The 27,785-nt window shown below is 32.9% G+C and overlaps 2 protein-coding genes across 4 annotated transcripts; one reads left to right on the top strand and one right to left on the bottom strand.

The window, feature by feature from the left end:
* Window positions 1-687: 687 nt before the first annotated feature.
* On the top strand, window positions 688-13,863 carry LOC130814999 (nudix hydrolase 23, chloroplastic). Of its 3 annotated transcripts, none has more exons than XM_057681323.1 (8): window positions 688-1,093; window positions 8,277-8,408; window positions 10,162-10,238; window positions 10,362-10,497; window positions 10,580-10,720; window positions 10,807-10,865; window positions 13,181-13,248; window positions 13,332-13,863. In XM_057681323.1, the coding sequence occupies exons 1-7, from the start codon at window positions 845-847 to the stop codon at window positions 13,239-13,241; spliced, it is 855 nt and encodes a 284-aa protein (XP_057537306.1). In that variant the 5' UTR covers window positions 688-844; the 3' UTR covers window positions 13,242-13,248; window positions 13,332-13,863. The 3 variants fall into 3 exon arrangements, with proteins under 3 accessions (XP_057537306.1, XP_057537315.1, XP_057537309.1); XM_057681332.1 differs by having other exon boundaries at window positions 711-1,093; window positions 13,430-13,863; XM_057681326.1 differs by having other exon boundaries at window positions 711-1,093; window positions 13,338-13,863.
* A 7,091-nt stretch (window positions 13,864-20,954) lies between these two features.
* Window positions 20,955-25,411, bottom strand: LOC130814993 (uncharacterized). Its single transcript, XM_057681312.1, has 5 exons — window positions 24,797-25,411; window positions 24,540-24,577; window positions 23,656-23,726; window positions 22,619-22,933; window positions 20,955-21,512 (listed from the first exon to the last, which is right to left on the bottom strand). Exons 1-5 carry the CDS (start codon window positions 25,058-25,060, stop codon window positions 21,265-21,267), a joined length of 936 nt encoding a protein of 311 aa, XP_057537295.1. The 5' UTR covers window positions 25,061-25,411; the 3' UTR covers window positions 20,955-21,264.
* Window positions 25,412-27,785: the final 2,374 nt, after the last annotated feature.

Below are 27,785 nucleotides of genomic sequence, written 5' to 3'. Positions count from 1 at the left end.
TACTACGCATCTCGGCCATAGGGTTAGGGAAAGGAAAAAGGGAGGGGAAAAAGGTGTGAAATGCACATGATAAGGATTGAATACAAGACTCTCAACTACCAAGATAGAAAAGTAAACAAACTCATCTATCTCATGATCCTTACGCAAATATCTTAATATATTATTAGAATTATTTCTATTTACTACGCTCTTGAATAGTTCTAATCTTCATCCTAACCCTTGTTATGGGAGTATTAGTCCGAACAAACCATGTGAAATATAACTAGTAGTCTAGTATTAGTACTCATTCACCGATTCGGGAGAATCTTAGTAGATTAGCGTAGTTTGACTTTTACGCTTAAGGCATATTATATGGTTCAATCAAAATAATTTCTTAGCTAGTTTTAGACGAGACGACCTTATAATAAGATCGTCAATTTGGATCCCCCAATTCGCGTGTGTAACAACCTGGGTATTTTTTTTCATTTTCTGGGCATTTTTTAATTTTAATTTTAAATGTATCAATTTTGACTTTAAAGGTATTAATTTTCAAAATTAATACATTTAAAGTCAAAATTGATAAATGCCCAAAAAATTAAAATATTGTTACACGTGCAAATTAAACTGACCCAAATTAAAAGTCTCACATAATGAGACCGTCTCGTCTAAGTTTTTGCTATAATTTATATGCTATGCTCAAGATTTTTTTTCTTCTGCTTCTAATTCATATAAAAAAAACTATAAATGTAGAAAAGATACTATTAGTTGAAAATCCAATTCTGTTACTTTTCAAGTCAACTAACAACATAGAGTAATAATCCGGAGAAAGATGCGAATATAAATCCAGACAAAATTGTTTATAGAGATGTTAAAAATTGTGCAGATGATGATTGCTTCTTCCTCAATTTCATCATCTTCTGGGTTCCTGGTTAATCAAATTGTACTCCAACGCAACAGATTTTTCGCAATTTCCTTGTCATCATCCTCACTTACTTTCCCCAAATCTCCATCATTATCATTTTCCAGAATTCATTGTTTCACAGGTTTCAGGATGTCGTCTACACGGAATGAGTCGAATTCAAGTGCTTCTTCTTCTGATTCTCCGATTTCTTCGGTAAAAATTTCAATTTTTTTGATTTGAATGTTTTGGAGGAATGTTTGGGATTTGGGAACTGGATTTGTTTTAATTGTTGGAAATGCGATGTTTGTGTAATTGATGTGAGCTTGTTAGTTATTTTGATTTAAATTTTGTGCCATTGGTTTAAGTTTACTGGATTGTTAATATTAACTTAGCATTAATTCAAATTTTTAACCCTAGAATTTGATACTGAGGGAAGCGCTATGCGTGAATATTGAAAACTAGAAAACAAAGATTGAAAAAGATAATGAAGAATTAATTAATTAATTCAATAATATCACTCACAAAACACAGCCCAATACTGAAGAAAATAATTATGTGGAAATAAGAGTTTTGGCCGTTGAATACTGATTTTGTATTAATTATAACCGAACACAAAGGTTCCTACTTATACAAGATTGAGAATTCTAATAAAGGAAATAAGAATAATCATACAAATCAAAGAGAATAAAAAATATTCCTATAATATTTGAATATTTACTTTCTTCCTACAGTCCTCCTCAAGTTAAGTCGTCGGGTCACCAACACCTAACTTGCACACTGTTTGCTCAAATGCTTCTGATGTAACAACCTTTGTAAGGATGTTAGCTAGTTGATCTTTCGATCTTACAAAGGGAAGACTTATAATCTGTTTCTCAAGTTTCTCCTTTATGAAGTGTGTCAAGCTCAACATGCTTGGTTCGATCATGCTGAACCGAGTTTTCAGAGATACTTCCTGCTTTTTTATTGCAGAACAATTTGCATGCCTTCTTCTGTGGGAAATTTAATTCACTTAGGAGTTTCATTAGCCATATGACTTAAGTTACTCCTTTTGCAATGCCCCGAAATTCTGCCTCTGCGCTTGATAAAGCCATAACCTTTTGCTTCTTACTCTGTAACCAAGTTTCCCCCAACTAATGTAAAGTACCCTGAAGTAGATCTCCTATCATCTCGATCTCTTGCCCAATCTACATCTGTGTAGGCTAGAAGGTCTAAGTGATCATTCTTTTTGAACAAAATGCCTCTACTACTTGTACCTTTTAAATACCTCAGAATCCTCATTACAACTGTCATATGTTGTACTTGTGGTTGATGTATAAACCTGCTCACTACTCCAACTGCATAAGCAATGTCAGGCCGTGTGTGAGAGATAGATGAGTTTTCCTACCATTCTCTGATATTGCCCTCTGTCTGCCAATTTTTCTCCTTTGATCATCTGAAGGCCATAATTAGCTATAATAGGTGTCTCTGCAGGTTTACAATCTAGCATACCTGTTTCAGCTAGCAAGTCAAAACATACTTCCGTTGGCTAATGAAGATACCTCCTCCTGATCTCAATACTTCAAAGCCAAGGAAATACTTCAGTCGTCCTAAGTTATTCACTTCAAATTCTCGAGATAGCTGCCTCTTTAGGGCACATAATTTCCTCTTCATCATCTCCGGTAATGATCATATCATCCACATAGATGGTTAGGCACGTGATACGATCATTCTGTCTCTTAAGGAACAAAGTATGGTCAGAGTTGCTTGTTTATAACCAAACTTTGTCATAGCTGCAGTGAATCTCCCGAACCATGCCCTTGGAGATTGATTTAAAGCATACAAAGCTTTTTTTAGTTTACACCTTTCTTCGGGAGAAAAACCACTTGAAAAACTTGGGGGAGCTTTCATATACACCTCTTCCTCTATTTTTCCATGTAGAAAAGCATTCTTCACATCGAACTGGTATAGTGGCCAATCTTTGTTTGCAGCTGTTGAGAATAGAACCCAAATTGTGTCAATTTTAGCTACTGGTGAGAAAGTTTCAGAATAATCAACTCCATAGGTCTGAGTATACCCTTGTGCTACCAATCTTGCTTTGTACCGTTCAATAGTACCATCAGTCAAATATTTGATTGTGTATACCCATCTGCACCCAACTGTCTTCTTTCCTCTTGGCAATTCACATTTTTCCCATGTTTCATTTTTGTTAAGGGCAGAAATTTCTTCCTTCATTGCTCTTTTCCACTTCGGATCCCGGAGAGCTTCTTCTGTGATTGTTGGAAGAACATCGGAACACAGGGAGATGTTGAAGGCTACTGCTGACTGAGACAAATCTCTTAGGAGGAACACCTCTTGTGCTTCTGGGAGGTAACTCATTTGTTGGGAATATCAACACTAGGCACATCTTCATTAGATATATCAATTAAGGGTTCACGTGTTACCTCTTGTTCAGTTGGATGCTCATTAGAAGGGACTGGAGTGAATTGAAGAAGAGATACTATGACTTCAGAAACAACATCGGTAGTCTCGCCTACCTGCTCTTTTAGGTTTGGATCAATCATAGCTGGGTATATAAGTCAGCTTAGGTCATCACTAACTGTCTCCCCCTGAGGACTAGGCTGGGTATAGTAGTAGGATTGTTCAAAGAAGTCACAATCCATGGTGGTATACATCCTGTTATGTAGAGGGTCAAAACATCGATATCCCTTTTGATTTACTTCATAGCCAAAAAAACACACTTTATTTCGAGGTTCAAGTTTGGTTCTAGTTTGTTTGGGAAGATGGACATAAACAACACATCCAAAGATACGAGGTGGTAAGGAATGAGAAGAGGGAAGAGAGACAAAAGATCCCAAGGTTTCAAGGGGAGTTTTGTATTGTAGGGGTTTTGAAGGAAGACGGTTGGTAAGATAAGTAGCTGTAGCAATTGCTTCAGGCCAAAAAGAAGCTGGAGCACGAGACTCTATCAAAAGGGCTTGAGTGATTTCAAGTAATGTGCGGTTTTTGTGCTCAGCAATCCCATTTTGTTGTGGTGTGTCTGGACAAGAAGTTTGGTGGAGCATCCCATGGTCAGAAAGAATGTTTTATGGCTGAATTAATGTATTCACCCCATTATCAGAATGAAGTATTTGTGGTTTAGCATGAAATTGAGTTTGAAGCATGTTATAAAAGGTGACAAAAACTGAAAAGACTTCAGATTTGTGTTTCAAAAAATACACCCAACTCATACGTGTACAATCATCCACAAATAAAACATAATAAGAGAAATTATGAGTAGCAGAAATAGGAGCAGACCCCCACACATTAGAATGTATTAAAGAAAAGGGACTTGTAGAACGAGTCAAACTCGGCAAATATGAGTGTTTGTGGCTTTTCGCTAAGACACAAGACTCACAATCCAGATACATAATAGTGTTTTAAAGGGAAGGGAACAAATGTTTTAAGTAAGGTAGAGAAGGATGACCTAAGCGACGATGCCATGTCCAGAGTTGATGAGCAGGGGAACCGCAAGTAAGCATAGCTTGACTTTGTTGAGTCGTCTAATCCACATAGTACAAACCTCCTCGTTCAGTTCATGTCCAATGATCGTCTTTGTTTGAGCATCCTGCACAATACAACTATCAGAAGTGAACATAACAGTACAATTAAATTCTTTAGTCAATTGACTAACAGATAACAGTTTATGAGATAGGTTAGGAACAAGAAGACAATTTTTTAAATGAATGGAGGAGGCAATATCAACAGTCTCGGACTTAGTCACACCAACACACTCCCCATTGGGCGTTTGAATAAAGTACGGTTTGTGAGAGTGAGAGAAATAATATCCGAAAGATCATAAGTCATGGTGTTTGTTGCCCCACAATCAAAAATCCAAAGGGAATGGGTTTGAGTTCAAAGAAGACCCACTTTTCGTGGGATTTGGACGGATTTAAAAAAGTTGGTTTGTTCCAAACTCCACTTTTTCATGAACTCCACAAATTGATTTTTGCCTGAACTTTACTTTTTCAGCTAAAAGACCAAAATGCCCTTCCTTTGTTTTGGCTAGAAGACCACAATTTACTTCCCCATTTTCGATTACTGTGTTCAATTTATCAATATTTGCTTTCCCATTTTCGATGACTGTAATCATTTTCTCAAGATTTGCTTTCCTATTTTCGAACTCTACCACCTCCTTCTCTTCAAATTCTGAATTTTTCTTGGTACCATGGGCAACGATCGATTTTCCAACCATACCTCCCCCTTTCACCACATTTTTGTTTGGTGGTTCTATGCAGGAATACGCAGTAGTGGTTAGATGTGCTTTGCCACCGGACCGAGAGGCGGCGGCCCCTGTGGTGAGGGATATGATTTGGAAATTTCATGCTTCGTTGAATGAGCAAAAAACGCGTTATAAACGCGTTTGGTTTTTTTAAAATGTTTGATCTATGTTTTTGACCTGTGAAACGGGTTGTTTTCCTTACACCATTTGTGAGGTTCTTTATTTGAAAATGGTTTCCGGTGCCAGAGACTCCGTTGTTGGGGTTTAACCACTTTGGTTGCAACAATGGAGTCGGTGACATTAAGCGGATTCCAATTTTCATTTTAGGTAAGTTTTTTTTCTTTGGGAAGATGATGAACACCGATATGGTGGACCGGTAAAAGGTCGCTGGAAAACACCATCGGCTCTGATACCATGAAGAAAATAATTACGTGGAAATAAGAGTCTTGGCCAGTGAATACTGATTTTGTATTAATCATAACTGAACACAAAGGTTCCTACTTATAAAAGATTGAGAATGCTAATAAAAGGAAATAAGAATAATCATACAAATCAAAGAGAATAAAAAATATTCCTATAATATTTGAATATTTACTTTCCTACAATTACATCCAACTTGGGCTATGTCCTTATTGATGAATAAACAAAGGAGTTCTTGGCTAAAGAACTTAAAAGAATTACTATGGATAGAGATATCTATGGGTTTAATGTGTTTATGCTAGACTCAAAAGGGTTTTCTTGTATCAATTACTCTGAATAATAGTGGAATTTATTTATACTAAACGTCTTCAGCATTAGGTTCCAATTCGAAATAATCGAAAAATCGCAAAGATGAGGTTCATGCTAGGCTTGATCGCCCGAGGGCCGAGAATTGCTTGCTTGAGCATAGTTAATACTCGCTCGGGCACAAAGATTGAGAAAAATAACGCATGAATTAAAAGAATGTAATAAAATTAATCGAGGTTCACCCAACTTGGATACGTCCTCCTTCATGGCTTCCTTTTATTGATTGATGAATAAACAAAGGAGTTCTTACTTAAGAACTTCAAAAAATTACAATAGAGAAATAGAGATTTCCAAGGGTTTAATTTATTTAGGTTGGAGGGTTTTCTTGTGATTAAATATTCTAAGACTAATGAGATCTATTTATACTAATCATCCCAAAGCGTAAGGTTTCAGTTAGAATTTTAAATAGAGGCGAAAAATTACAAAGATGGGCCTCTTGCTAGGCTTGTTTCCCCAAGCGAGTGTGCTCACCCAAACATAGACCCTTGTTTGAGCGCCTGTGATGCTTGCTATGAGCTCAAAATCTTCCTTGCTTCCGATCTCTATGTGCTTGCCTAAGTAGCCTAGAATTCAATTTCTTCACCTTGGTTTCAATACTAGCACTATGTTTGGATAACAAATTAGAAAATAAAATAAAGAAACGTAAGGGGAAGAAAAGGGGAAAGGAAGGGGTAAAGGGGAAGAATGCACTTTGTTTGTTTAGAAGGGAAGGGAAGGGAAAATAAATGAAAATGGGTTTTCTATTCCAAATCTTTCCACTTTAGGAGATATTGTATTATTAACAAAATTTGTCCATGTTCTCCCTCGAATTCCCTCCCCGTCCTTTTTGTTATCCAAACAATGGATTTTCATCATTCCAAATCCCTCCCCTTTCTTTCCCTTCATTTCTCTCTAGCCAAACACAGTGTAAGACTTAAGGCATCATATGCATTTACTTCAGCTAGTTAATAGAATGAAATTGAACATACTAAAGAAAACAAAGATTCAAAGTCTTTCAACTTTTAAATAGTCGCGGCAAACTTAAGTACATTAATTGCGTTCGGTAAGTGAGCTTATGGTGTCATGGATTATTTGTAACGTTTGGCTGTGGGATTGTTTGAGCATATGCATTTCTTCTTTTCTATTTCATAATTTTATTGGGCTTTTCCCTGCCTGATGAAGAATAACTGTCTACCATAAGTGTAGGTTGACTTCCGAGTGTTAACTTTCTTTTCCCAGAAGTTCTGTGTGTTTAACTGCAGCAATGCAGTATACTCAATCTATTTTACTAGGATTTTCATATTGGTGTCCGCATTTGTATATGTGTATCAAACTTGGATTCTTTTTTTATGAAATTTCTTTGTTTTTGGTTAGACTAAAAGTCGCTTATGTCATCTTGCGGAGAATTCATCTCTGGTACTATGATTAATTGAATGGTCCGCTATAACAAATATCCTAAAATAATAGGTGCTTTTGTTTAGGTATTTTTTTTACAGCAACATATAATCCGATAATCCTTGAGGGGTTTTAATTTGCTAGTAAGTAGCAATTATTTTCAATTAGCATCACACTGTCCCTAGTCTGTTGATTTGGAAACTTCATGCGCACCTCTATTTAAAGACAGCATTGTAAACACTAACACTTGGCCCTCTTCTATCTCCTTCATTCATCTTTTTCTCTCGTGATTTCAATTCATTATACTTCGCTTTGCTTACTGTTTTCTTTCTATCTACTTCCAAAACCTTTATTTCTACTCTCAATCTTCGTGCTAAATCCAAGTGCAGAAAATTAAGGGATGGAAAGAGTATATGTAAAGATGAAAGCATCATTTTTGTCGACAACGGAAGCATCATTTTTAATTGGCTGAAAATTTTGATAGTTTTTGTTTGGAGAAAATTTGTTAGTTTTAATTGAAATGGATATATAGGTTATTTTGACCATAAATCATGATTGGTTTCTGTTTAATACAAATGTGTTTCTGATTAATCTTATGGGCATTCCTGGCTATTCAATTTTTTTTGTGATGGAGACAGTTGAGTTTTAATGGATTAGTTTGTTGGTTGCTAAACGATTCCCTAAATATCAATGTCAATGACACTATGCAGAATCAATTTAAATCGTTTAAGTATTACACATAGATTTGTAATGGGTCTTGGCATTCATCTGGCTCAGTAAGCAGTCTTCTTCAAAAGCTCTTCTTTGAACACAAAGCAAGTTAACATTTACTGCATAGATCTCCTGCTTTTCTAATGATCTTTTTTAATAAAATTTTTATTTGTTCACTATTCCTGAAGTTTTGCTCTCATTATTAAAGATTTGAAGAACCACAGCAAAATAGATAATCTTTTGTTGACTATTCCCTTATCCGGTTTTGTTCATGGTTGTTTTATGCAGGGAAATATTCGTAAAGTTAATTTTTGTCAATGGTGTGGTAGCCCTACCAAGAATGAAATACCTGATGGAGATGAGAAGATGAGAGCAATTTGCACTTCATGTGGAAAAATTGCTTATCAGAATCCTAAAATGGTATAATGCTACTGATCCAGTTCCAAAATTTTATAGTTAAATAAGAATGTAGTTAGGAAACTATAGATCTTGAGATAAAACAATTTGTGTCTTCTTGGTTTCACTAGTTTGTTGGGATATATGGCATATCAACTCAAAATTAGGTTGTTTATAGATAGATACTGTGTTAAAAATATAATTGATGCAGAAGCTTAAACCGTCTAATTGCTTAAGTTCCTGGGTCTATTAAAAAGTTTTATAGGTTCAGAGTTTCCATTAAATTCTTCTCTCCTTACAACAACAACAATGCCAAAGCCTTAATCTCAATTTCCAAAAGATTAGGGTCGACTACATGAACCGATGTATCAGTTTCAATGGTCGTCCACCTGGATTCTTCGTCTCCATTTATTTTGATTTTCTACTATCTCAATTTGTAAGTCTAGGTCATCCTTATGCTTTTCCTCATGTCCAACAAGTCAGCTTTGGTCTTTCTCGCCCTCTTTCTAAGTCTTCCGAGCTCCAGCTTTCAATAGTCCTTACCGGTTCGATAATACCTCGTCTTTGCACATGCCCGAGCCATCTTAAAAGATTATCTTTCATCTTTTTCTCAATATTTGCAAGTCTAAACCCTTTCTTATATCTTCATTTCTAATTATATCCCTCAAGGTATGCCCACTCATCCATCGAAGTATTTGCATTTCCGTTACTCCCATCTTTCTATTATGATCCTTTCTAAAAGCCCAACATTATAGTCTAGAGATGTTTATTATAAATTGGTCTAGAGATGTTGAAGGAGACAAATGAAAATAAAGGATGAAGAATCCCCAGGCTTTCGTGTCTTGTCGCCCTGTGGGATAGAAGAGAGACGATGAAGGGCTGGAGCGATGGGACTATTGGAAGGACGAGAAACATAAAGGAATGCATGGCTTTTCCTCTTTCATGTTGTTTATGATAATTTTGTTTCATCTTCCTGTTATTTTGAAAATTTCAAATCAAACTAACAAAATTTCCAATAGATAGTTTAACATCACTTTACTCAATTCACTTTTGAAAGACCCAAGACATCTAATTTGCAGTTTCAAGTCGTTATCATGGTACCAATTTATCATTGCTGCCAGTTTCTACTACAGCATTACTGGGAAAGCCATGCGGTCACAGCAGCTAGCATAGTGGTGTCTTTTGTTTTTAAATATCGAAAACAATTTTTTTTGTTTTTTCAAGGGTAAGGTCGTGTACATATGATTCTTTAAAACCCCGCTTAGGTGGGAGCCCTTTGGCATTGGGGTAATGGGAAATATATGTGTTAACTTAGTTTTGTCTTTTTATTGGAGATGGTGTGTATCAGTTGTGAGAGTTATTGGCTCTTTAGTTGCTTACAAATTTGGCTGGTTGAAAGACCTATACTCTTCAACCATTTTTAGTATATTGTAAGCAAGATGTACAACATAATGCTGATCCTCATGGCTGTGATGCTATGTAAATGTTATAACTTCTTATTTTCATTTCCTTCAATGTTACCATGCATCTTGAATGATTCATTCTTTGTTGTCCTTGAAAGATGTTAAACTTCAAGCCTCTTCATGATATACGTTATGTCTGCGGCGAACTTGAGGATAGATTTGGTTGGGAACTGGGGTAGGGGCACATTTTGTGACAGATTAAGGTGAATGTCTGTTGTTGAATGTTGTATTCTGATTTGGATTGATATCACTAATAATTTGTGTTTTTCATTCGTAAATGTGTTATGCAATAATGTGTGTTTAACTTCTTCCAGGTTGTGGGTTGCTTGATTGAACATGAGAACAAGATCCTTCTTTGTAAGCGTAACATTCAACCTTCTTTTGGTCGTTGGTGAGTTTTTAGGAGGGTGTTTTGGTTGATGATACAAGAATGAAAAATATTCACTGTGATTTCAATCATATTTGTTTCACATGTATCATCATTGTTTTTGACCTTTGAATTTGATCTTTATAGGACTCTTCCTGCTGGTTTCATGGAAATGGGCGAGTCTGCTGCAGAAGGAGCTATGCGGGAGACCTATGAAGAAGCGGGTGCAGAAGTTGAAATTATGTCCCCATATGCTCAATTAGACATTCCCCTTATTGGACAAGTAAGGAAGGAACGTTTGTCTTTCCAGCATGTATCCTTGTTACCTGTTGTACTGGTCTTGTAACAATCTCTTCTTGCAACAGACTTACATCATTTTTCTGGCTAAGCTCAAGAAGCCACATTTCTCACCTGGCCCTGAGTCAATTGAGTGTCGACTTTTTTCCCTGGACGAATTACCTTTGGATTCTCTGGCATTTTCATCAATGCTCGTGACTCTTAAACTGGTATAGTAAAACTGGATGGTGTGGTTCAAAAATTTTTTAACTGATTAAGATATATAAGTTTTGTTGACTTATGCCTCTGGTTTCAGTACATAGAAGATATGAAAGCTGGTAAACCCAAATTTCATTATGGCACCATCAATAAAAGGTAATATCATAATTAGTTACTCTCCTTTCTTTTCATTCTTTCTGTATATGGATCCATCATCAGTGTATTATAGAATCTAATTTTTTTGTAGAGAAGCCACGCAGTTTTAGACTCACTTTTCCTGCTTGTTCCGAACTTCATTATTGCTGTTCTTTTCATTCTGTGTACACTCTCATTCTCCTGTTCCATAGTCCTGTTAATTGTTTTTTTTTGGAGAACTCAAACTTAATTATTTATGTCCCTACCCCCCGCCCCCCTCTCACACACACTTCCATACATGGATCATTGGATTGGAGACTCAATTCCGCAAGTTATAAGTCCTAACCTTTTCCACCAGGAATATGAAGGTGGTTTAAAGATTCTCATTCCTGTTCCCCTGCAATAATACTTGGAAACGTAAGAGCAAGAATGCATGTTTTTTTGGTGGTACAATTACTGAGGATGTGGGTGAAAGGAAAACAACAACCGAGTTTGGAAGTAGGACCGATTTTATAAAGATTGATAAATACTAGGAGTTTCTGAAGACTTCAAATAATGCAAATGGAATGAGAACATCACATTGCTATTAGTGAAGGAAAATAGGATTGAACTGAAAGCATCCAAGGTCACAGAAGTCATGCCATGGAACAGAATTTATTGCTGATAAAAATACATTCCATATCAGCTTGCGTACTTATGATTGATGCCTTGCAATTACAATTCCTGCTTTTCTTTTCTAGCAAGCTCACTCCTTTTTTTTTCCTCTCTGACCTGATACTTTCTGTGACTTTTTTCTCTTGAATCTCATTCCTTTTTTTCTCTCGATCTATTATTTGATACGCCCCTAAGGCCCTAACCCAATTCTTGAATCTGATTGGATTGAAGGGAGTACTTATAATGAGCCATTAGTAGTGAAATAATTTTTAACATTGCCATGCAGAGGTATCTTATTTTAAAACTCTCAACTTTAGGTGCTCTAATTATAAAATTTCAACTTTAGGGGTATCTTATTTTTAATACACATAACCTATTGATGACCACTATAAGAGGTAAAAACGAATATGCATCATCGTTTTATTAGTCTATATATATTTTTCTTTTGAATTTCTTTAAAAAAATTTAAGATTTTTACGTAATATTTTAAGTTGAGATCTTTAGAATAAGATGCCTCTAAATGTTAGAATTTTTAAATAATATCTAAAAGTTGGGGTTTTGAAATTTGAACCCAAATTTGTGATTTTAAAATAATGATTTTCCGCAAAATTATGTTAATAATGAGCATAGAGGAATTATTTTCTTTTGACCCCATTGCTATATGACATTTTGAGGAAGTTACTTTGGAGCTGTGCTGGGTAAAAGCTCACATTTGGGTTCAAATGTAGCAGACTTCTAGATGAAAGGAGTAGCTTATTGGATTTGCAAGCAACTTCCAGCTTTTTTGTTTTCACCTGAATTCTCGTAAAATGCTAAAGGCCATTGCTTATTTTTGTCCCAAAGATATGTTGGATTGAATTTTGAAATTTGGAAACGTTGCAAACTAAATAAAAGACGAGGAAACATGAGCTTTGGCTGTATATAGGCTGGAATGAATTTTTACTTTTACTGGTACATTCCCTGGTTTTTACTTGAAGGCATTTGACTGAGACTTGGCCATTCTGGGACTTAGTTATGAGTGTGCAGGAGGACTGATGAGAGTGAAATGCCGTCTGAATCACGGTGTGAAAGGTCCACTGAAAACTACCTTGAGGGAGAAATAGCTGTAAACAAATTGTGTTCCTTTTTCCCCTGTTTTTAGTGTTACCCAAGATGCCCCTGTGTTACTTGGAAGTTGTTTGTGTGTGTGTGTGTTGGGGTGCTCAAGGTGGTGTTGGAATTTGAAGCTGGTCTGTTTGGTGGCTCAGTTTTGCAGAAGAGGTTTAGATCAGTTTTATGCTTTCTGTGATCCTTTTCTAGTCACATCTAGCTTTGCTAGAATTGGTTGGTTAGAAGTCTCAGTTTCTCCGAGATACGCTTTGATTGTCTACTGTCCCAAATGATCTTTCAGTGTTCAAGTTTATATTGGGAACTGAATCATTACTGGTCCAGATTTATTCCACACAAGCAGAAGGGTAGGCAGAGAATCCCTACTGGTAAGAGAATTAGGGGGAGGAGAGGGAATTAATCCTTTGTGTAGGTGATGAGAATCAAACCCTTGTGACAGATGAAATTTACAATATATGAAACTATTAGATTGAACAGATAAAATTTACATTTGTGTTGCCATTTCGTTTTTTGTTGCTGTTTCCTTTGTGGGTCATATGAAGTATCCTGATTCCTGATCTGGATTTTGTTGGCAGACCTGGAACCAGCCCTTCGGATATACATGCATTCACTCTGGATTATCATCTACAGTCATGACATTTAGGTAAATGATTTATTCGTTTTCCTGAATTGGATTAGGGTTCATATCTATTATTATGCACTTTAGGATGTTGAGCATTTTATTAGCTTCAGGGTAACTGCACGGTCGTGATACCTTGGACTATAAGGAGCTTAAAAAACTCGACTTGCATTCAAATGAACAAATTTTTATGCCATCCTCATAGGGCTGCATGCAATCTGAGTTTTTAACCAAGCGGAAATATGCCAGTTGGTTTTTGCTGCAATCACGGTGAAATAGTTTACAGGCTGTTGTACACTGCAGCTTGCCATTAACATTCTACTGCCGAGATTTCTGCGCAGCCATCCTGACCTAGGGCGATGTATCTTGGAGCTGTTTCGGATGTTTGTAGTTCTGGTTAGATTGATAGATTGTGCATGTTTCGGTCAAGGATGTAATTTACCCGGGAACATTCTATCCTGTACGTGTATTTCTTATTATTTATACACTCGTCGATAATGAATCAATGAAGGGAGGAAGGGGCGTGCCCTAAACTCCACGATATTCCGCGTGTTTTTTTTTATCTTGTATATGATAAAGATTATTATTTGTGGAAAGATTCAGCAAAATCGGAGGAGATATTATTGCCGATTGACTTGATTTTTATTGATATTTCATCTTTTACGGACTGGTAATTGGCCTAGGGTTTTGTTGATTTGGCTAAACGACTGCCGAGTGTTTTTGTGGCTTTCTATCTAGTTGTGTTGGTAAGGGTTTTCTGTTTTGGTATTTATGAGATTTTTATGCTTTTGTTAATCAATCTAATTTCACTATAATAATTATAAATATTAAAAGATTAAATTAATATATTAGATATAATAATTAAAAAAAACCTAGTGTTAGGGGGCTTTGTATGAGATTTGTTTCATACTCATCTCTAATTTTTGAGTTATTTGCATATTCTTATTGTTGATTATTTAGAGTATTCAAATGTGTCATTTATTCATTATATGAGACAAGGAGATATCTTGCTTCAAAGGTTATTGTAAAGGGTTGCGCTATTTTAAAAGGTTAGCGTTGTTTTATGACATTGGTTCAACTCTATAAATAGTGATTGAATCATTTATTTGAAGTTGCCCCAATATAATTTTTTTGATTTTCTCTTTACAACTTATGATTTAAGGTTTCTTGCAAATTCTTAAACCATATTTCTATAATATTATCTACTTAATTCACTTTTCTTTTATAATACTACTTCCTCTGTTCCATTATACTTGTTATATTTCACTTCTTACGCAATTCAATGTGTAACTTTGATCAATTATATCTTAAGCAATGCTTACCTAAAAATTATAAAATTTTGATATTATGAAAGAATTCAATTAGACGATCCAAACAAGATCTCACTTGACTATATTTTTTTTCTAACACAATAGCTGCAGTATATAAATTAAGCTTGAAAGATGAATTGTACCAATAACTCTTACGTAGCGACTATTTCAGAACGAAGAAAGTATAATATATGTATAATATATGTAAACTGTTGTATCTCATTAGCGTATTTACTAAATAATTGCCAAGCACTATATGTGTGAAAAAACTCTAATAGGAAAGTAAAATATTACGCCTTGATTTAAGTATCATTTTATGACGACTTTTCTGTACCGAATCCTCAAATGTTAGATTATATTATAATTATAATAGTTTATTATAAGTTGTAATTGTAAACTTGTAAATTCATTTTTCAAGTGTCTTTCCCATATAGTAACACTTATGAGATGATCGTGTAGGTAATAGTTGGCCTATCCTTGATAGTCTTCTTAAATTGTAGAAAACGGAGCTTGCAAACATATAGAAAATGAAACATTCTGAGCTGACCTCTGGTGCTAGTGGGATAATATGACTTTTAAGCCTACTAAATTGTTGTTCACACAATGATATTCTGAGATGGCCTCAAATTGGGATTTGGATTACAACAAGCCAACCCCAATAAAAGCATTAAATTTCATGTGACCTATTCCTAATATGATCGGAAAATCATAACTAAAACATGTAAAAACAGGGGTGATTCAAATATTCAACTTTAAATGAGGGGTGGTTTAGATTTGAATATGTAACTTCTTGTCACACTGACTTCTGATACCATGTCAAGGAATCATCTCAGCTAAAAATTTAAACTAATAGTTGAGGTTCTAAAATATGTTATATACTCTAACACTCTGAATACCACAGCCCACTTTCCCTTCCTGATGTGTATGCTGGAATCAAATACATATTAAAGATAAAATTATTAAAAGATAATCAATTAGTGAAATTATTTATAATAAACAAATAAAAATTAAATTATTTTCGATAATTTTTCTGCTAAAAAGGCTTAGATAAAGTTAAGAGTAATATTATGAACTTGTGGTGTTATTTTCGTTGTCTTTGTCTCGCCAGCTTTGGTCCAGCGTATGCTAGTTTTTCTAGTTTCTACTTTTCTCGGCCAACAAAATATTTTAATACTCGCATTAAACACATTATACTATAAAAATGCTCATAGTCCTACCCTTCCATTTTGTTTATTTAGCCCACCTCCTTTCTTTCGAATAAGTGTCAATTTTGGTTGGGTACTTAGTAGAGCAAGTAGCTTCTAAAGGAAGTCAAGTATACTTACTAGTCTTACTTTAAACGTATATAGGTGCCCGGTTTATAAGAGGGGCGTAATTTCGATGTTATTATTGTGACTTGTTATCTTGCAGTTGCAGGTAAGTACACGCAGTAGCTAACTCTTACATGCATCTTGAATATGTTTTCTTTGCGTAAACAATATTATATGAGTTATGTTGACTATGATTTGCTATTAACATTATTAAGTTAGTGTTTCAAGTGTGGATCGATTTGAAGAGATGATAAAAAATGGGTTTTGATTTCGCGAGAGTAGAATGTTGGATTATATGAGATGGAATGGGAATGATTCCTTATTGATAAGCTTTGAATTATGTTTTGTGAATGGAAATGAGTCCCTTATTGATGAGATATTAATTTGGTTGTTTATTGTGACTCCACTGGATTAGTACCCCAGTTGGTTTAGTTTCCGGAGGCATGAATCATCTGTATATGGTCGTTGTACGGGGGTATGATCATACTTTGTCATTGGGCGCTGGCATGGCCGTCACCATCCTTGGCTGAGGTGTTACCATATGGGTCTTGCAAACCCCAATATGGTGGCCTTTTGTCACATAAGAGAATATATGAAACCAAAGAAGAGGTAGATAATTGTGAAGCATTTAGAAGCACATAGAAATGAGAAGTAGTTGGAGTTAATACTTACACATTGGAATGTCTCCTTCACCTTGTTTTGTTGAAGTTGATTGTTGGTTATATATATAACATGTTGTTAGTTGCTGACGTGTACTGTTTTTTTCTTTGTTGATGGCTCGTCTTTGATGGCCCTGCTATGACACGTTGGTCTATGACCTTACGTAGAGCAGCAGGGGTATCATAGATAGATCTTGCATGTTTTGGAGATTCCTTGCATTGCATACGGGGGGAATGAGTGAGAACCTTGAAGCATGGAATTTTTATATCTGTTTTTGACGCTACATGTGGTTTCTTTGCATTTAAATTGTTTATGTTTTTGGGTTGAGGCACATGCCCTCTTTTTGATGTAATTCGTTCCGCTGCAAAGGTTTATTTCGTACGACCTTTCATATTTCATTATTTTAGCTTGAATGGCTTGTAAAGTTTGGTTGTGTTTTTGAAAACCCAAGTGTTTACATGGGAACCACGATCCATGCTTAGCATGTCGACAGAGAATTTGGCGATGATCATTCCGCCGTGATTTTTTGTTACAAGGCTGTTGATGCCTCTTCTTTATTATGTTTTATTGCTTGTTTATTTCTTTTGGTGCGTCCAATTTCAAGGCAGATGCTGCTGAAATTTCCGCACGATTTTGTTTAGAAGTTTTTCTATAATCCCTTTAATTAAATCAATCAAACTTTACCCTTTTTTTTCTTTTCCTTTTCTTTATTTTATTTTCTATATTTTATTTTTCATGTAACACCCTAATTTTCTCCGTTCCCTTGCGGTTTTGGTTCCATTTAAAGGGTCGAAAATTCAAGGGTGTTACAAAGTAGGAGAAGGAACATCACATACAAATGATGAATCAGGAAGGGGAACAGCAGCAACAACAACAGATGATGAACCAGCACCAGCACATACATCACAAGAATAACATCAAAGTCCAGCAACAAATGAAGAAGCAAAAGAAACAACTGTTCTCATCACAGAGAACCCTAACACTACATGTTGCCTCCTGAATCTGGTTAGAGAATAGCCTTCTAAACATCATGTTTGGTGGCTTATTCCCTTAAAAGCCAAGATTGGTGGCACAACACGTTTTTAGGGTTTTTTGCAGCTACAAATCAAACTTATACCCTCAAAAAAAATCATAGGGCAAACACAAACACAGGGTCTCAAAATCATCACAAACCACAAACATGCATATCAAACAAAAAACAAACAAAACAATACCGAAATCATCATAAGTCAAAAAGGTTGTGTATATCCACATACGAGAGAAGGGACCATGAACATCATCAAAATTAGGCTTCAGATCAGTATCATCAAGTGACTCTTCGTCTGAAGAGGGGAAAAAATCCTCAATATAAAGATCTTGTAGATCTAGTTGTAAATCAAACATACCCTCTATTTCTTCATCCTTTGAGTTCAACTCCTTTCCCCAATTAGGATCCGTTTCCACAGAATTAATAGGAGATGGAAGGACATATTGGTAGTAGTCAAACCAAGGATTAGGAGGACCCACTAAGTCATTTCCTCGGAGGAAGAAATCCATGAAAGACACGAACTTGGTGAATCCATACTCCTCAAAAAACCAGATCTATGAAGAAAGATCATAGAGGAAAGAGAGAGGTGAACCCAAATCTACTTTTAGGATTTATTAGGGATAGGTTAAATCACTGAGGAGAGTGATGAAGAGGAGAGAGAGGAAAACTAAGGATGAAGACGAAGAGAACGAAGGATGAAGATGATGATGTTCATCTTCAAAAATGAAGAATGAACACAGAAAGATGAAGATAAAGAGGCAGATGAACACAGGAGATCAATTTTAGGGTTAAGTTAAATTAGTGAGTGAGGGAAGGGGTGGGTTTTATGGAAAAGGGAGGGAAAGTTAATGTCTTAATTATGTTGGGGAGGGTTAATTAGTATAGATAAGTAAGTTAAGTGGGGGTATTTTGGTAATAATGCATGGGGGAATGAGGATAGTTTGGTAAAAAATTTATGTCAAAAAAGGAAATGGAACAACTAAAGTGAATTTACCTAATAAAAAAATGGGACAAGTAATTTGAATTGGAGGGAGTATAATTTAGTCATATATATATATATATATATATATATATATATATAGGAATAGGAATGACCTATAAATTATAGGTATAATTAAAAACTAGATTCTAACCTTGTACGAACAAAACGGTAATAGTATACCATGCAATCATCAACCACGTCGATGGAATATGCATAATGCGTATACGGTATACGTGCATATGTCCATATGCAAAGTGTGAACTATAAGTGTATAACATACTCCAATTGTTCAATATTGTTATGCTAAGTAATGATGATGTGTATTTGAGAATTGGGTATTGTTTTTATTGGAGAGTAATTATTACTTTTTAAGAAATATTTTAGGTTGGTATGTTATCTAATTTTTTCCTTCTCTTAATTTATCCTATAATAGTAAAAAAATAATTTGTACTTTTTTTCGCTAGGTCTTATCCTCAAATTGAAAAATTCTATAATGATTATGATGATTATCATTATTATCATACCGGTGTCTCCCACTCATAGGAAACTATGGTTTGGGCTGGTGGGGAAAGAAAGGCGGTAATCCATATTTATAAAGAAGTAAACGGCCAAAAAGTTCATCGACTCGAGAATGATTCTCAGAATAATAAGAGATTCCTACACGAAAAGGATCGGGTGAAACTAAAACCGCATCTTGCATCTAACCATGCATACAAACTTGGCCCCTTAATCCTAAAATAAAAAAAAACATATAAAATAAAAAAGAAAAATAATTAGGTAAAAAACAAGTAAATATTTTATCCAATAAGAGAGAAATTTTATACACATTAGTTTATCGATATTTACAAGTTAAATAATATACATGTAAGATTTTGTTAGATTTTTTTTAAAATATTAAATTTTATTATATATTTTTCGCAGTTTGTAACAAAGTGTATTTATAACATTAAATCTTCACCATATATTTTGAAAACCAAGAAAAACAAAGAACAACAATAAAGATAAATTTAATATAAACAAAAGGAGTATTAATTTCTTTCTTTTTCTTTTTTCTTTTCATATTTTCGTTGGAGGGCTTAGTCAAATCAATGGAGTGATAGTCATCGTCATGTTGTGTTGCTTTCTTATAGTCTAATGAAGGCCTTTACGCTAGTAAATTATTAGTATATAATAACAAAAACAAGTTATGATTGTAGTTATTTGTTTTAAATGGATACTATTTCAGGATAATGAGTCTATTAACTTATAAAATATATATAATATGTGTTCATATATATATATATATATATATATATATATCTTATTGAGATTGCAACATTACATAAATTTATGTGAGAGTTTCTAAGAGAAAAACATTATAATCTCAATGAGACAAAGGAAGTGCTTATTTATATGAAGACTAAAATTATAAATTTTTAACTTTTATTTCTATAACTTTAATCACTGAACTTTAACCACGTACATATTGTTAAGGATATAAATTAGGCATCTACAACCACCTTTGTTTTATTATCAAATCCTCGAAGAGATGCAATACTCATTCAAAATTCTAAATAATCACATTGCATCCCTTAAAAAATCAAGATAATGTTGATTTAAAAGTCTTTCTGTTCATTCTCCCAAACAAAAGATGGGATATGTAGAATCAACTTCCTAATAATGTGGAAAAATGGAGATTGGACGAGCAATTAAAAGAACTGCGGCAGAATAACGAAGATAAATCTCAGCTAAAGTTCTTCTGATTTTACCAAAAGTCTTTTTAGTCTATAGCTTTTATGTCACACCAATCAAAAGTTCTTTACTGAATATGTCACCATTAATTAGTTGTCACCATTAATTAGTTACAAGCGGAGCCGATTATAGTCGTGTTCTACATGATCTTGAACACGCACAGCCCCCATTTTGTGGCCCATTTCAGATTTCTTATCGAATATGTATGGATATAGACGTGAGACAACTCTAATGTTATTGACAAAACTACCTACTACTACTTATTAGTACTATTGACCAATGAACGAGATTTTTGTTTGTAGTTTTGGTGAACATTTAGTTTATAAAAGAATTGGACACGGATACGTAAAGCAAAATAAAGAGTCTGAGTTACATAGGTTGAAAGTATTTTAAATAAAGATAATAAAAAAAATTTTAAATTATTAAAAAGATTCAACAAATGGGTGCATGAAAACTAAGTAAATTAAGAGAAAATTTCATAAATTATAGTGTAGGTCAAAAACTTAGAAAAATTATCTGAAAATTAAACCTAAATTTTATTTAGAAAATTAATATATCAATTATTTTTCAATTGAGATAAAACAAAATTTTATAGTTATTTTAATTAAGTCTAACTAAATAAATACGTAGAATATTTGTTATATGAAACCATATCAAGCACTGAAAACACAACTGACATTGCACCAATTCTTGATAATTACAGAAGATCAGATAAGCAACTACAAATAGTATTTTAGTATATACTAAATAAGTAGTATTCCATGTTTATGTCAAAAACTCATTATATTATTCAAATACAAGTAGATAGTAATTCTAACCTCATGATCAAATTCAGTTCCGTCACACTCATTTTACATCTTTCACTTTCATATTTTAAAATAATAAAAAATGAGTAGTACGGACGACTAATATATACTTCATTTGCAGTATTTCACAATTAGTTGCTAGTATATATTTTTGTCATTTCATTATATTTGAAATTGATATCACGATCAGTTACAAGTATTTTAGTACTTCATATCAGTAATAATCTAAATTACTGACAGTCTGCTGATGCTGATGTGGACTTGCATGATCATTATCTCCTGCAATATTAATGGTGTTTGTCTGACTCAATAAACTGCTTAATGATCTAGCTTTAACTATTCCAAGCTTCATCGTTGTTCTTTCATTCTTCTTATTATGATCATTCTCATGCTCCACTTTTTGATCTTCATTGTTGATATTTCTGCTCCTCTTCTTAGTGGTTGAAGATTTTGCCTTTACACCTGCATTGGATAAAATATTGTCTAAATTGAACGTATTTTAAAAATGTGTAGACGGCCACCATCATGATAAGGGAATTGATGGTGGTGCGGTAACAAAAGTGGTACAGTTATCGTAACGCCTAAATATCAGTTAAATCATAAGATATACCTTAATAAAGTCGAAAAGACGATTTTTTTAACACTTGTACAACGCGAAAAATATCTATTTACTTGTTTTGAAATCCTTTACATCACGTCACGCCCAACCTTATTTTTACACAATGGTCTAAACATTAATTTTAATTTTATAAATTTAGAAAGATGTTTCCATATTACTCCCTCTGTTTCCGCGAATTTGTCCACTTGGTTTGGGCATGTTTGCCCAGACAATTATTGAGACAAATTATAAAAAGGTTAATATTAATAAGCTTTTTCTTAAGATGAATCTAACAAGATCTCATTTGACTATGTTTTAACTTATAAATTAAAAATAAAATACAAATTAACAATAAAGTGTACTTAGTATTAAAAACCAAAAGGTACAAAGTCAGTAAGTCACAGTAAATAATTTATCGTTAGAAATATTTTAGGCATATATATTAAGAATGGGTAATAATGAATTGATAAAGAAGATAGAAAGTCGGACCATAGGTTCTTATTCTACAAAAGCAAATAAGACCAAACATATCATTTAGAGGGCAAGAGTGAATTAAAATGGACATCAAGCATAAATTCAGATTTACGGCTTAGATAATAGAAAATCAAAATCAACACACAAGAAGAATTTATGTGAACGACCCAGAAATTATGGGAGTGTTAAACGACTGATAGCTGGTAGTTAATAGTTGGTAGTTAATAGTTGATTACAATGACTGATTTGACTAGCTGATTTTACTATTATTTGGTTTGACCGGCTGATTTTAATCCCGCTACTAGGAGCAACTTGTTTAAAACAGCTTATTCATAACAATAATTAGCTGTTTCAACCAGCTAATTTACCAAATATTAACATTGACTGGTTTGACCACCCAATCCTCTAATAATATCGGAATAAGCTAAAATTGTCAAATAAATTATTTTGTCTAACACCCTTAATAGCTTATTAGAAAGAGAGAATTAATAATAACCTGCATTAGTTGTCATGCTTCGAAGTCTTCCTTTTCCTAAGTGATGCTCGCAAAGAGAATAACCAACAAGTGTTGGTTGACAACATCTCCATCCTCTTCCATTAACACGACTACATCTAGAACCTTCCATTATTGTGTTTCCTCTTTTGCTGTTTCCCTTCTTTACACTTACATTATTATTATTGTTGTTCTTGCTCGGTTTTATTTCTTTTTCTTCTTCAGTCGAGGTTTCGACAATGTTATTAATATTGAAGCTCATTCCTCTTCGTTTCTTTAAAGGAATCGCTTTATCACCTTCACACCATCTTCCTTCTTCTAAATTAACCCAACAAATATTAACAAAAACATCAATATATCAATCATCATGATCAAAATAATATACTTCCTCCGTTTTTTATTTGCACCCAAACACCTTTTTATGCAGATAACGCAATCTAATGTGTTTGTTAAGAGTTATACCCAATTAAGCATTATAAAAGTTTAATGTTATGAAAATATGTAACGAGATGAATAAAATAAAATCTCATGTGACTATTTTTGTTTTTTATATATAATAATTGCAACATGTAAAAGATCATAAAATAATAAATAGTACTACAAAAGTTGATTTGAGTGCAACTAAAGACACGAAAAATAGTGTTTAAAATATGTATATCATGCATTGAGTCTAAACCGTCAGCTTAACCTTTTAGCTGAGGCCTAAGAATATATATTATATTATATACTCTAACATATAACATATCATAAGGTTTTAATTATCAACTAATAGATATCATAGGATTTAAACATCAACTTACGTTTTTAATTAAGATCTTAGAATATATCATATACTCTAACATAAAGTATATAATATCCTTAGTCTTTTTAATAGTTACACTTAACTTTTCTATGTGAGAGACGATGAATGCATAGGCATGTAAGTTGAATAGTCAAGGACTTTTCCTCTTTCGTTGCAAATTATAAGAATTGTCTAGTCTATCTCGTATTAAAAAAAATAAAAAATGTATTGTCAAAGATGCATGAAAATTGTGTTATACCTTCATAATTGGAGGTAGATACATGATGAGCTGCACCAATAGTAGTCTTTGTTGTTGTTAACTTTACGTTGCTAAAAATCAGAAGATCCCATAAATTCAAAGCCAGACATTGAAACACAAAAAGAACAAATTGAGAAAATTTATAATACTTATATGGACATATATATTGAAGATGAAGGTGGGTGCAAATTATATAATTTGTAATATTAAGTAGGGAAATGAGAGAGAAATATATGTATTTTGATGGGGACCATCATCGTCCCCATGTTAACATCCACCACATTGGTGTACTAAAATAAACCACGCTTTTTTTTATTTATTTTTTTTATTTTTTGGGTAGATAACCAAATTATAGAAAATGACTATATGAGATTAGATGTGGAAGGTATGGTGGCTCTAGCCCAAAACCTCTCATTAAAACACCTTCCCCACTTTTATATATATCTATTTTTTTTTTTGATTTTACTACATTTTATTTATTAATAATAATGATTTCAATAAAAAGTAAATTTGATAAAACAATGGAATTTTATGTATTAACTTTTTTCTCAAGCTTTAACAAGCTAATATTAGTACATGATTTAATCAAAGTCTATATAAGCCATAAAAGGTGAGTTGGGATTTTATTCTAAAACCAACTGATAATAAGAGGGATAACTAATTAATTTTTCTTTTATTTTTTGATATCGAATCAGATATCTTATTTTTCCAATATAACCGGATGATTGCAGAATTAGAATATGTTATAGTTATATGTGGCATTAATAACTAGAATATTAAGCAAATATATGTGAGAGTTTTTCGGAGAAAATACTGCAATTTCAATTTGAATGGAAAAAATCAGTTAATGATTATAGAACAAAAGATGAATTGGAAATTCTTACCTGGCATCATCATTGTTAGTTAGTACTCCTTTAACTTCCTACAAATTTTTTGAAACCCCAAGAAGAACAAGAAATTAGGAACAAATATCAAAAAAAATCTATTATATTATATATTCAATGAAAAACCAAATGTAAAGTAAAAGGAGAATAGTAGTGCAATTTCTTCAAAGCATGAAAAAAAGAAAAAAAATAAAGTTACTACAAAAAAACAACCTAATTAATTTATTATATTACAGGAAATAAATTTAACAACTTACCATAACATCATCATGAGTAGCACCTGTGTTGGCAACGATCAGACGGCGTAGATCGGAGGACCATGAGTTAGTCAAATGATCAGACGGCTGAGAATCATGGATAATACTAACAGAAGAAGTATGATTAACAGTATTAGAAGAAGCAGTTGGAGCTTCAGTTTGCACCACCATGACCGGTGACGGGCTAAAGAGGTGAGGATCTGTGAGGGGTATTGGAGATAGAAGTGAAAGAGGTAAAGGAACCTTTCTTTTCCTAATCCTCATACTTTTTTTTTAATGGGTGCAAGATTTAAGCACAAAAATTTGTAATTAATTAGATTTATAGTGTAATAATCTCAAAAAAATCCTAAATATTAAAAAAAAATGTAAATTAAAGTTTGGAAATTAAGATGAAAAAGTGGGATTTAAATTAAATAAATCATTTTTAAGTGTCATGATGATTTGTGAATTTGTATAATGAAAAAAAAAAGGGAGCTATGAATGGAGTATAAGAAATAGTGTTTGTTTGTTGAGGTGGGTTTCTCTCTCCAACTTTTATTTGTTGCACCACACACACATTTGGCATATAGAGATAGAAGGAAGAAATGGTAGTGTATGGGTGAGGGAAGAGGCACGTGCGAGAAGGTAAAAAGTGGGGGGATGGCACGTGTGCTGGAAAGAGATTTACAGGTTTAACCGGTTAACGGTGGAGTGGACGGAATCAGATATTGGGAGGAGAGAGAAAGAGAAAGTGAAAGAAAGAGTACGGACGATGACAGGGTGGAAGACGTAGACTCGGGAATACTAGATGAGGGAACCGGCTTTTATTTTTTTTTTTTGAATACTACTCTATCCTTTTGATTTACTCAAAATATAAATAACAAATTTTAGAATGTGACGGTTATACAGTTTGAACAATTTTTATTGGGTTGTCTTAATATATATATACAGTCTTAATTTTAAAGTGGAATTTTATATTGATTACTTACAATCTAAAAGTAATTGATTAGAAAATAAGCTGACTATATGAGCTCATTTTTGAAATAATCTCATACAAAACTTGTTATATAGTCTGTTTTTAATTAAAAGATAGTTATTTTTTTTGAATTAGTTATTTAATATAAATGAAATTATAAAAAATAGTGAGTCACAATTCAAAAAAAATGATATAAAAAATAGGATAAATTAAAATTAAAATTATAAATAATGCTAATTGAAGTGAGAGTAGAAGAATATAGATTTTGAAATTTTACTTTTAGAGGGTTTAACTTCTTGTTGGAGTGTACTTTATTTGTATTAAGATGGGACCTACATTTAGCAACGACCAAGATGCTCCGGCATTGCCATTTGCCAAGTAGATGTAACAACTAACAACATTTGATCAGTCGGATTCAGAAGTTAAACCCGCTATTTGTGTTCCACACAATCATTAATTAAGACTTCGGTATTTTATCTAGCCCTCCAAATTCCAATACATACTTCCTCAGTTCCATAATATCTGCTATATTTTTTATTTTTGACAATTTTATATTACTTGTTATATTTTCATTTTTAGTAATAAAACAATCATTTAAAGTTCTACCTACCATATTTTAATCCTACTCTATACTCATACTCTATAATAAAAAATACTATATTATATTCTATAAAGTAACCTAACAACCTATTTTTCCTTTTTCTTTTTCAATTAACAATAATAAAATACTATACTCTATAAAGTAAACAATCAGCTACACTGTAGGTCAATCACTTTTCTTAATACCCGTGCCCATGCAAATATAGCGACTAAAATGGAACGGAGGAAGTATATAATTAGGTCAAAATATTTCTACCAACCACCTATTCAATACTCATTATTTTTAAAGGTTAAAATTCACATACAAACCTATTAAAAAAAAAAAATTGGTACTAAAGAGGTTGAATCCCATAAGTTCAAAAAGTTGTAATGAAATCAATAGCACTACCACTAAGCCACTTAAGTTTTCTTTGTTAAATCTTTGTATCAATTATTATACATTTACACCTAGTTTTGTAATTGCTCCAAATTTCAATAATTTAAATAAAATCAAATTTTCTCAAATGCACATTCTTATTTGAATACAGTTATCTTTAATATACAATTTCAATTAGATTTAATGTATGACTATGATTTTGGTTTAAGTATTATAAATAAATTCAAGTTTTTTAATTCATTCTCTTAATTTTTTATAATATTTATTCTTTAAAATTGTTGTGTATGGCTACTATATTAGTGCAATTATAAAATTAAACTTGTACTATAGTTTCTAAATTTTTATTTAGTATTTGATAATGATATTCATTATTTTTATAAAATCAACTCACAGTTGGTTTATCTTGAATTTTCATAGTTGATATTTAGGATCCATTATTGTGTACTTGTATTAAGTTCCCATCAAAAATCACAAGTTTAGTGATTATGATGTTAGTTCTTAGATTATAGTGACAATATTATAATATTAGTGTAGAAATCCGTGCAATGCACGATTTTTTTTAGCATCGGCAAATATGCTAAAAGAAATAAAGCTAGCGATACTATGCAGTAAAAACACTTAATTTTGACAATTATATAAATAAATTAACTTTGTAGTTTTAGAAATCATAAACAATATATGATGTAGTATATATATTTTCTAATTTATTCAATTTAACTATAAATAAATACTAGTCAATTATAATTTAATGGTAGAGATATTGGTCAAGATCAAATGCAATTTATTAATTTACTCAATTTAGTTTAATAAATATAGCAATTAATTAATTTGATTATTCCATATGGAAAATCTTTGAAAGGATGTCACATTAAATTTTCAGTTCTTTTATTTAATAGTATGATAGATGGATTTATTTTAGTTTGATTAGTTAAAATCAACTTTACCTTATTTAGTTTAATAAATATAGCAATTAATTAATTTCATTATTTCATGTGGCAAATCATTGTAAGGATGCTACATGAAATTTTCTAGTTCTTTTAGTTAATAGTATGATTACA

Source organism: Amaranthus tricolor, chromosome 1 (assembly GCF_026212465.1).
Source record: "Amaranthus tricolor cultivar Red isolate AtriRed21 chromosome 1, ASM2621246v1, whole genome shotgun sequence".
NCBI classification, from domain to species: domain Eukaryota; kingdom Viridiplantae; phylum Streptophyta; class Magnoliopsida; order Caryophyllales; family Amaranthaceae; genus Amaranthus; species Amaranthus tricolor.
This window is presented reverse-complemented; position numbering and strand designations above follow the sequence as displayed.

Excerpts from the sequence above, each read along its gene's own strand:
- LOC130814993 (XM_057681312.1), bottom strand. The coding sequence starts at position 25,060 with ATGAGGATTAGGAAAAGAAAGGTTCCTTTACCTCTTTCACTTCTATCT. Across the intron at positions 24,578-24,796 it reads CTACTCATGATGATGTTATG|GAAGTTAAAGGAGTACTAAC; the intron begins GTAAGTTGTTAA and ends AAAAATTTGTAG. Across the intron at positions 22,934-23,655 it reads ATCTACCTCCAATTATGAAG|AAGAAGGAAGATGGTGTGAA; the intron begins GTATAACACAAT and ends GGGTTAATTTAG.
- LOC130814999 (XM_057681323.1), top strand. The coding sequence starts at position 845 with ATGTTAAAAATTGTGCAGATGATGATTGCTTCTTCCTCAATTTCATCA. Across the intron at positions 1,094-8,276 it reads CTGATTCTCCGATTTCTTCG|GGAAATATTCGTAAAGTTAA; the intron begins GTAAAAATTTCA and ends TGTTTTATGCAG. Across the intron at positions 10,721-10,806 it reads TGCTCGTGACTCTTAAACTG|TACATAGAAGATATGAAAGC; the intron begins GTATAGTAAAAC and ends CTCTGGTTTCAG.